The sequence below is a fragment of the Manacus candei genome, unplaced genomic scaffold (assembly GCF_025592945.1).
Source record: "Manacus candei isolate 608988 ecotype Guabito, Panama unplaced genomic scaffold, ASM2559294v1 h1tg000055l, whole genome shotgun sequence".
Taxonomy (NCBI): domain Eukaryota; kingdom Metazoa; phylum Chordata; class Aves; order Passeriformes; family Pipridae; genus Manacus; species Manacus candei.
The window spans coordinates 929059-940126 of NW_026138103.1; the positions used below are offsets into that span (position 1 = coordinate 929059).

The window sequence follows — 11068 nt, forward strand, 5'->3', positions numbered from 1 at the left end:
TTTACACCTCAAGCAGCAAAAGCCAGGCCAATAAATAATGTCATTCCTGTTCCCCAGAGAAAAAGGCCCAGAGCCATGCCTGGCTGTGAGCAGGGGTGCTTCTCACCACGGGCTGCTTTCCAAGCACTGCTCTTCTCCTACCTAGCTGGGCAGAACCAGCTTCTTAAGCAAGCCTTCTCCTGGAGCTGCAGCCAGCAAACCCCGAGCAAGGCACTGTGCTGGTGGTGGGTGCACGGGGAAGGACGAGCAGCTGCAAGGAGAGCACTGGTACCTGGCTTTGAGGCACAGAGCCAACACCTCCTTGCCAAAACCATCCACGTCCAGCACCATATCACAGTCGTACTGTCCCACGTCATTGGAACACAGCGTGACCTGGTGGAAGAGAAGAGCAGCAAATACTTCCCTTCTCCCAAAAGCTCATTACCCACGTGTGGTCTCCTCCGGTTCTTGTTTCGCAGTAAGGCAAGGGAGGATTTTGCCTTAATTCTTCTGCTGGCCCATGCCTAGAGCACAGTCTCTGGGAGTAACATAAGCCTTCTGGCAATACTGAATTTGTTAAACACACCTTGCAGCTGTCAGGGCAGAGGTGGCTAAATTAAAGCATTATACATAATCATGTATAATGAGACTAAAGCTCTACTCACTACTGCCTTCAAATTAGGGGCCCATTTTTTCATTTGACTACAATAACATAAATGCAAAGGAAATGTGTTGACTTGGACAGAATGAGTTCAGCTTTTCAGCAGGAAGCTGAGGGCAAGGTGTGCTCCTGCAGATGCTGGGCAGTTCATGGCTGCCGAGTTTTTTCTTTCCTCACTGGGGATCCCTGCAGTGACCTCAACTCATTCTGCTCCCCAGGAGAGGAGAAACGAGACTGGGAAGAAAAGCAAACTGCTCTATACAGTGGCATCTCTCTAACAGCCACCTTCTGTTCTCATCCTTCCTCTGCCTGTTTTCAGTCAAAGAAGTCACGCTCAAAACCAACACACGAATGACTTCTGTTGACCATGTGATCTCACCTTATGGTTTTGGAGACAAAATGGTGCTCCTTCAGGAACATTCCACGTAACCCAGCTCCCACACCACTGCAGATCCCTCCCTTGCACATGCTGAGAGCCGACAGCACTAAAGCCCTCCCACAGCCCAGTGAGGCTTCAGCCCCACCTACTGACCCATGTGTGGCCAGACTCCTCCCATACCCTGATCTCCTGGGATCCCTGGGAAGGGATGGTCCCTGTGCTGGGTGTTATGGTGAACTCCACTGGCTTCTCCTGACATGGAGCCAGTGTGCCTTTTTCCCAGGAGGGGTGAGCGTTGTCTTTCACTTGATCAGAGCTCCTAAGGCTGGGCTGTCCCTGGCCGTCCCCAGGGATGCGAAGGTGGAAGGTGATGGGCACCACGGAGGTGCTGATCAGGTGGCACGACAAGGTCTGAGGAAAGCCTAGGAAAATGACACAAATGGCCATGTAGGCACCAAGCACCTCGTGACTTCTGGTGTGAATATCCTGGTAGGATGAAACTATGCTCTGAGACTTGCTTCCCGTAACAGAAGGCCAGGGATACAGCCACACCTGGTGGGGATGTCCTGCAGAGCCAGGACACCAGCCCACAGCCTGCTCTGCACTAATTAACATCCCACACTAAAGGTACGTGGCTTAAGCTCCCTTCTCCTGCAGTCCCATCCCCTGGGCCCTCCTGGGACGAGGACTTTTACAGTCGTTTTGCTGGCAAGGACTGGGAGATTGGAGCAGAAGAGACTACGAGGGACACCAGAAAATACTGACTTTCTATTCCTTTGGTCCTTTCGGATCTCACGATGGCAAAATGCCACCAGCAGCCCTGGAGTTAACACCCTGCAGGCTGCCATGGAAGGGCACGAGTGACAGATGCTCTTCTGTTCAAGTGCTCCGTTTTGGCAAGGCACAGATCTCTCCTGCTGCCTCCAAGCCCAGGGAACACTCACCAAAGGAGACGTCATTGAAGTCAAGGCCACCTGTGCTGAAATGCAGGCTCAGTCCGGTGACGTGGCCCCTGCAAGGACGAGGACAGAGGAGACAACGGCTTGGTTAAAGGGAACTGCAAAGCCTTTGGCCATCCTTCCGGCTCAGGTGGGTCAAAGCTGGTGTCAGAGCCCCGTGGGCGTCGAACCAGCCCCGCACCCTGTGCTCAGCACGGCGTCCGTGGGCACAGGAGGCAGCCAACAGCTGCTGATGGGGCTCAGGGCACCACGGCAGGCAGGGCATGCCCCCGAGGTGCTGCTGGCCCCATGGAGGACCCTGTACACACACCCAGAGATGGCTCTGTGCCCTTGCCTTAGGCAAAAGACCGACTCACTACTTTTCTCTTGCAAAGTAATAACCTTTTTGTTATGTTTTATCCACTTCCCTGATGTTCTTGGTAAAATGGACTGCAGATTCCTTTTGTTTCTTTATACCTTGATTCAGTGCCTGTTGTAGACGACGGGATAAAGACACTTTTAGACCACAAAATTGATCAATAACTTATCCGACTTTATTGTTGCAGGCTCTGTGCTTATAAAGGTTAATAATTAGGCTCATACATATTACAAAAGCTAAGCTCATCATTGGTTTCTAATTACCTAAGTTATATTTGCGCAAATGCTGATTCTTTAACCTTCTTATGGTTACTTGTTTGCTATTTGCTCAGCTTTCCCATCCGCTATACACTATTCTTCTGTCACGTACCCAGTTTCTCAAACACAGTGACCTTCTGATAGTTTTCTCTTACCGTGGGACCAGAGCTGTAGCATCTCTCTCATGTCCCCTTTCTATTAGCCATGTTTCAGCAATACTTTCCACAAGTGCCTCCCAACAGCAGCCCAGACACAGCCACCTCCAAAGCTCCAGAGCTCCCAGCATCAGCTTTCCTGCCTCCACCACATTACCCCACCAGCCCGTGGTTCAGACTAGCTGGGACAAGCCCTCGTGCTGCTGTAGTGCTGAGGAGAGAGCTTTGCCTCTCCTTCATCACCCCTTTTCCCCATTGCTGGGCGATGATTATCTTTTGCAATGGCACCAGCCCATGGGAGGATGCCCAAGTCCTTGTGACAGTCCCTGCTGCTGCAGAGCTCCCCATCTCCCACCCCAGTCCCTTCCTGCTGTGGAAAGGAGGTCCCAGAGCACTCCCTGCACAGGAGCTGGGAGCACAGCCTGTGCCTGGGCACGAGGGATGATGTGAGGCTGCTGCTGCCCCTTTGGCACAGATCATTAACAGAGGACTTTAGAACCACTTCTTCTGGCTGCAGAGTCACCCAGGCTGGCCCATCTCCAAAGCCCTGGGGGCCTTGCTGGGCGCTCAGAGGGGACATCCCAGACCAGCAGCTGCCCAAAACTAATGCCTTCCCACTGCCTGCCACGGCCAAGGCGGAGGGAGGTCCCTGCAGGAAGGAGTCACTCCAGCTCCTGGGCACCTGCACTGGGCAGAAGGCATCCCCACACTGAGGGGATGCCAACATCAGAGCCAAGACTAAGACCTCGGGCAACACCTTTCTTCTCTGCTCCACCACCAAATGAGGCAGGTGAGAGATGATTACCCAGAGACAGCTACAGACGTGCCCACCAAGCTCCCAGAGCCCTCCTCACCTGATAGTCAAGGTCACAGGCTTAGGGCATTCAGCCACATTGAAATGGAATTCTTCCTTGAACTCCCCCAGGCTGGTGGAACTGAAGGAGATCTGGATAGGCTGGAGCCCACTGGGTGGAATGATGCCCTGCTGGGGCCGAAAGGTGAAGCAGGAGCCACGGGCTGTGGTTGGAGGGATGAGCTCAAAGGGAGCATCAATAGCTCCTTTGTTAACCAGCATTGCCTGCAGCAGCAAGAAAGCAAAATGGAAAGACATGAGCAAACTTCCTTTCTTACAGAAGGCTGAGTTGTTTCTAAGAAACGATTAACCCCTGGAAAGGCAGAAGATGCCATGTGCTGCTACGTGGCAGAAGCCAAAAAAGTACAACAGGACAAGTTCTGCCTTTGGGTTTTCATGCAAAGCAGCGATAACTTCACATAAGCAGAGTCACTCCTGGGTTATCCCAGGGACACGGAGCGGGTCACTCCTGGCCAGCATCGCCAAGTTCATTCAGACCTGGCCTGAGGAGCAACGTGGGGCAGTTGCAGCCACGTAATGAACCCCCACAGAGCTGCTGCTGCTGCTCCAGGGGTGCCCGGCCCTGCCAAGGGCAGCACACATTCAGCTTCCATGGCAGCCAACCGGTTCACTGCGTGCAGAAGACACCTCAGAACAGTGCTATCACCAACTTCAGAAGCTCTCACCAGCTCTGCTAGGGTAGATCATTTGGGTTCTTGTATTTTTCCTTTAATCTGATAGTTTCTTAGACCTTGCTCAGCCAGACATGTCAAGAAAGGATGAATGTGAGGTGCACAGCAGCTCCACCTATTCTAAAGAGTTGCTCTCTCCCATCTCTACACAGCCATGGGGAAACCCTGCCATTGCCATGGACTTATCCATCTGCTTTGGAATTCTTTCCCCAGTTGTTAGCCTGGCAAAACCTGTCAGAACAGTTGAGGCAGAAGCAGAGGGATGTCCCTCATTTTCTAGCTTTGCAGCTGCTGTTGCAAATATTCCCATATTCAACCTCTGCCTTGAAACTTGAAAACTACTCTCCTCTCGTGTGTTACCTGTGTTACAAATTGCACTTGGGGATCCCATGCTGAGCTGAGGTTTACCTGCAGCGTACCTGCTTAGGACAGCACTAATAGTATCATCTACTCATTCACCTTTTCTCATCTAATGAAATTACTATATTGATAGTGAGAAACACTAAAGTATCAGCATCAAAAATGCAGAGAGAGCACAATCTTTTAGTAAGAAAACAACTCAGTGTGTCCTTTCCTGCCATGGCAAAGCTTTTGGAAGTGTCTGGCACGATGCAGTGCCTCATTTTCCACCTTTTTCAGTTGCTCTCTCTTGCAGTGGACTCAAGCTCAAACGCAGCCAGTTTGTTCCAGCTGCTCTTGAACAGCCCGAGCACAAAGGTGCCTTGAGTCTGAGGCTGGAACAGAAGCCTCTGAACACTTCAGCTTTTTGATCCAGTGTTGCTTTCATGTGTTGAGGGGTTGTTTTGCAGAAAGCATCCCAGCTGATCTCCAAGGGAGGTTGTCAAAAAGCAGGAATTGGGGCTTCAGACAACACCTTTCAGGCCCCGGAAAAGGATCCAGATTCTGTGAACCCCCCCAGATTTGACTAGTATGACAAATATTCCCTGCTCACAACTGCCCAAGTTGCCAGAAATTCCACAGGTCCACCAGGCTCCCCTCTGCCCCAGGAGCCATCAGGATCCACCCCAGCCCCTGCTGTTCACCTCGTAGCTGTAGGCTTCTCCAACCAAAACTTTCCCCATGTCCAGTTCCTCAGAGCTGAGTTGGAGGCAGGGCTCGAGGCCTTCCCCTGTGAGGTGCAGGGGCAGCCTGGTCTCACGGCCTGGGGAGAGATTTCCATTTCAGTAGAGTAATTCTTACTCTCTTATCCTGCTTTTTCCAGGCTGCCTCAGTGCTAGTCCCTGACTCTGAGATGGGTGAGACCAGCTCCTTCCAATTTCTAACCCACCCCTCGGGCTTGTTTCCCTTTTAGCCACCGGTTTGCACCCTGAAAAAGCGATGCCAAGTTTAAAACATGATTTCTGCAGTGATAGGACATTTAGGTTAGATATACAAAAGAAATTCTTCCCTGGGAGGGTGGTGAGAGCCTAGCACAGGTTGCCCAGGGAGGTTGTGGCTGCCCTGTCCCTGGCAGTGTTCAAGGTCAGGTTGGACGGGGCTCTGAGCAACCTGGGCTAGTGGAAGGTGTCCCTGCCCATGGCAGGGGGGTTGGGGATTAGGTGATCTTTAAGGGCCATTCCAACCCCTTATCATTCTATGATTCTGTGATTTCCTTCTCACACACTTGGAGGAGCTTTGAAACCCATTCAGTGAAGGGACAAAGCTTGCAAAGAGTTGGACATTGCTGCCTGGCTTCCAACTAAATTGGGGGGCAGTGGCCCAACAGCACAGGGCTTTGTTGCCAAAGCCTTCAGCTTCTGCTGCTTTCTGACACTCAGCATCTTGTTGACAGAATGTCCCCGTGTTCGGTGACTGGCTTGGAACACGATTCTCATCTGACCATGTCAACAAACAGAGATGCACAGTTTCACACATCACAAGGAATGCCTTGGGAGCAACTTTTTAAATCCATGCTTTCCTTCCACAGCTCTAACGACAGCAGTTGGTGGGCAAGAAGAGAGTTTGTTAGCGTGAGCCCTGAGTAATTACTGTAGATGGCATTTGTTGAGTTATCCCTGCACAATTACTGTCTAAATAAAAAGCTGTTTCATGACATTTGTATCTATCAGCTTGGAGCAGGAAGGAAGGCAACAGGGTGGCTGGGTCAGGGGATTGCAGCACCCTCCAGAACAGGAGCCTGGCTGCTGGAGGACCATGGGCCTCCCACCTCTTTCTCGTAGATGGGCAAACCCAGAGTATTCCCTGGATGGAAACCTGGCAGCCATCTCCCACTTTAAGGTGAAAAACACTAAGCAGCACCATGCAGAGACAGAGAGGAAGGACAGGGGAACCTGAACCACGCTGTGCTCTGTGAGTGTTCCCTCCCCTGTGCGGGCACAGCAAAGCCACCACCTCGGGGTGGGGGGTAATGATAACTGCTCCCAGAAAAGGACTTGACAGAACTCCTGGAAGCTGAGCACAGCAAGCCCAGTGGCCACCACCTGGACACACTTCAGCCTGAGAGCCAGAAGGTGACAATTCCCACACAGGGAGAGAAGCAGGTGCTGGCCAGGGGTGGTCCTTCTGCAGACAGCCTGGGCTCAGCAGGGCTCAGCCACCTCTGGTCTGCTGTTGTCTGGGCAGTGGGAGGTGATCCGGGCTCAGGGAGCACATTTCTACCTCAGCTCCTACTGCCTGATGATGGATCCATGGAATGAGGAGCCATCCTGGAGGTCAGTGCTCTAGAGGGGCTTAGTGCCTGTGCCCTAAAGCTGTTCTGCTGTGTAGCTCTTTGGCCTTTGAGGAAATACTGGCAAACCCGTGGCATGAGAGCTTATCCATGCACTGCTTGGATTGTTCTGGGAACAGTGTCCTGAGCCCTGGCCTTGCATGGGAGACCACCAGGAAGCTGCAGGGACAGTGGACATGAGCCAGCACTGCCCTGATGACCTTGGACCCTTCCCAGCACTTCCACGGGAGCTCAGTGGGCTGGAAGAGTATTTGCACCTCCCCCTCACTGTGTGTGGGTAAGAGAAAGAGGAGAAGGAGCCGTACCTGAGATGGAACAGTAGGCCACTTTTCTGTAGACTTGGGCTTCTCGGGGTTTAAAGAACACCTTGATTTCACCTTAAAGAACACCTAAAACTTGGGTTTAAAGAACCACCTGAACAATGTGGCCCAACCTCTCCCTCCTAAAGCAGAAAGAGACAGCAAACCATTTACCTTCCAGTATCACATTTCTTCTTTTCAATCTGTAAGCCTTTACTTAGAGCAAGGAGTGAACAACACTCCCAAACCAGCTCAACACAACCGCAGGATGCTCTTAATGCTCAGCTGATCAGCCCCCACGCTACAATATTCCTACTGCTCTGACACAAGCGCTTGGTCACATCGTGCTGCTGTCAGCTACAGTGGTGTGAAACTGCTCTTGTGCTGACACTGGTGGCTCTTGGCCTTAGATGGGCTATAGGAGTAACCAAGAAGAGAACATGATCCCCTTCCTTGGAAAGAAAAAACTTAGTTTCACTTTTTTTTAAAAGAAAGCAGAGGCTGGGATTATTGTAGGGTTTACTCCAAGACGAGGAAGGATTTTGCACTGCGCAGACAGCAGGGATTCCTCATCTCACGCTGTGCCAATACTCATAATCAGGGCTCTGGTTGATGGAAGGACATGGGGGTTTGCTTGCAGAAACAGAAAAAGATTTTCTGTCCCTGTGTGCAATAGAGCTCAAAAAGTCCATTTCCAAGTCTTGTGTCCAGGCTCCCAGATGACACTGGAAGGGAGACTCAGACATGCTGTAAGTCCTGGTTCCAGGGAGGGCTTGGCATTTCCATGACCTTGGGCTGAATTTGGCCTCCTTTTCGCTTCAGGTCAGTCTGTGAACTGACAGTGCTCCAACACCCTCTGGGAAGCCCCACACATCACGTGTAAGCTGTGCCCCTTCCTACAGTAACCGACCCCTCTGGACACTGCAAGGACACGCACCAAGCTCCCTTGACGTCGAGCCCTTGCAGCAGAGCTCAGCTTTAGGCAGGTTCCTGCTGCCTGCCAGGAGCCCACAGGGTAGCAATGCTTTTTGCAACATGCTCTCCAGCCTGGCCAGAAACCCCATGTCTTCTCTCAGGGCACATCGAGACAGCTGAGGTGGGGATCTGCCGAGTGACCTCATTCAGGGAGGGGGTGGAGGAGGAGGAGGTTCTCAGCTATTACTTACCAAGGGCTCAATGGTGAAAACATCATCTGAGAAGAGCATGGGGTCTGCTTCAATCTTTGCTGTCTCCTTCTCCAACTCGCGGTCGTAAAGGTCCAGCTCCTCATAGCCCTTCATCACAAGAGCCTTTGCTATCTCCTGGGGTGGCCGAGACAGATTGTGACACAGCCTGCAGCCACAGGGAGAAACAAAGGCAGCAGGTCATTTAATAAGCCGCTGATTTGCAGAGCTGAGTGTAAGTGCAGAAGCAGCAAAGCGCTCGGGGAGGAGCAGCAGCAGCTCCCCAGCAAGGGGCTGAGCTCAAGCCACGGGCTCCCAAAGGGCTCAGAGGATCACTCGTCGTTCACTCGCAGGGCAGGTGCTTTTACTCCACACTTACAAGCTCAGGAGAGGTTTTAAAAGCCAGCAGCCCTCAAGAGAACCTCCTGGCTCAGAGCCACTGCCAAAACTGAGGGAGAACCCACCAGTGACCTCAACTGACTCTTCCTACCACAGAGCTGCTTGGGGGAGACAGATAAAGATCAAGGAGCCCCCCCCACTGCCTGCAGGGCTTCCCTGGCAAGGGGAGAAGAAGCTGGCTCTCAGCTGCAGGTTACCAGCATCACTCTTGGCTTCTTCCCTTCTGGACCTGCAGGGATAAGCTAACCCTGTGTGCCCTGTTCCCTACACTGTCTTCCACCAGAGCATCCCAGAGCACTTTCAAAGCCAACTGATGAATTCAGGCATGGCACCTCTTCAGTGACATTAAAGGTTTTGTAGGCATGAAAACAGAGGCCCTGAGAGGGGCACATCTAGCCTTGAACCACCTTCTTGTTTTCCTCCTTTTGGCCTTCTCTGCAGACCTTTGGCACAGTTAATTGCTCCGTTACTTGGTAGCTGCAGCAGAAATCATTCCAGTGTTTTAAGATCACAACCAAGAGATGAGAAAGGAACAGCTGCTTCCCAGCTGGCAGATCACTGTTCCCCCCTCAGACTCCAGTCCCCTGGCCGTGAAGAACCTGCAGGTGGCAACTGGGGGGACAAGTAGAAGGTTCCATAGGGAGAAAATTGAGGCAGTGGAGTATAAGCAGGACAGCACCCTCACCCAGCCAAATTCAAACACAGTTATAAAGGAAGTACAGTCATGGATATTACCAGCTGCACACAGACAGAGCCTTGGACAAACACTGTCACCGGCACCAAAACTACTGGCTATGGCTGGCTCCCTGCCCCAAAAATATTGGCTATGGCTGGCTCCCTGCCCCAAAAATACTGGCTATGGCTGGCTCCCTGCCCCAAAAATATTGGCTATGGCTGGCTCCCTGCCCCAAAACTACTGGCTATGGTTGGCTCCCTGCCCCAAAAATACTGGCTATGGCTGGCTCCCTGCCCCAAAAGTATTGGCTATGGCTGGCTCCCTACCCCAAAAATATTGGCTATGGCTGGCTCCCTGCCCCAAAAATACTGGCTATGGCTGGCTCCCTGCCCCAAAAATACTGGCTATGGCTGGCTCCCTGCCCCAAAAATACTGGCTATGGCTGGCTCCCTGCCCCAAAAATACTGGCTATGGCTGGCTCCCTGCCCCAAAAATACTGGCTATGGCTGGCTCCCTGCCCCAAAAATACTGGCTATGGCTGGCTCCCTGCCCCAAAAATACTGGCTATGGCTGGCTCCTTGTGCAGCGCATTCGGAAATGTTTCTCCAGGGCTGACCTGCAGTGCTGGGCATGAGGAGGGCATCCAGCCACTGAGGTGGCAACCCTCTGCTCAACCTCCATCAACAGACAGTAATTTCCCCATGACGTGCCAGAAGGCCCTGATACTCTGCACCCCCACCTTCCACTGCCTTGTGTTATATAACAAGGGAATACCTGCCCGAGTGCAAGAAGCGGGGTCACAAATAGGACGACTGATTTAGGGGGCACTCGCCTCGGAGGACCCCCAGAGTGGACCCCTGACAACCACTGAACCAAGACCTGAGTATGTGGAATGGCAAAACCACTGCCACTCTCGCCTCCCATGCTGATGAGGGACTGTACAGAAGTAACTCGCATAAATGGCCAGGAGACAGAGGAGCTAACTGAAAAAATAAACCTTTACTCTAATAAAAGGGAGAGTTCACTGAACAGACCTCAGGGAGGTCTCTCATCTCAGTGGAGGTTGCAGCTTCTTTTATCTCCTTTGCCCGGAGCACAGGTCCCTCCCCATTTCTCCATTGGCTGGGATACTCTGGAGTTACAGGCTGCCCAGCAGGCCTACTGTGTGTCCCCCATTATGTGCTGATTCGGTGGCTCTGGAGGTCACTGACATTGTTCAAGGTGGAGGCCACAGCACCTCAAAAGGGAGGACAGGGCCACATGATCCTCCCGTGCTGCTGGTTGGTCCCCCTGTCTCTGGGCAAACTGCCCCTCTCCGGAGCTGAGAACTGAACAACTTTGTCGCTTCTTACTGCGAGCTGTGACTGCCCTGCAAACTCTGCAGGAACACCTACTTGTTCCTAACACCCTAAAGCACTCAAAAGCACAGGCACCCCCTGAGGCCATAGGTTAGTTTTACCCTTGGGCAGTGCATGTCACTGCATCTTTCAGACCAACCTGATCTTCTGTGGATACTCCTCTGCCTCAGTAGCAAAAGCCTTCCACTGGA

General features: G+C 52.3%; 1 protein-coding gene across 1 annotated transcript in view; it reads right to left on the reverse strand.

Moving 5' to 3' along the window:
- LOC127477582 (hydrocephalus-inducing protein homolog) overlaps window positions 1-11068 on the reverse strand; it is a 152746-nt gene extending 141678 nt beyond the window's left edge. The window contains exons 1-3 of the mRNA XM_051802083.1: window positions 11017-11068; window positions 8448-8613; window positions 7397-7424 (exon numbers count right to left, since the gene is read on the reverse strand). Coding sequence (XP_051658043.1) covers window positions 7397-7424; window positions 8448-8561 — 142 coding nt within the window. The 5' untranslated portion in view covers window positions 8562-8613; window positions 11017-11068. The remainder of the gene's footprint in view (window positions 1-7396; window positions 7425-8447; window positions 8614-11016) is intronic.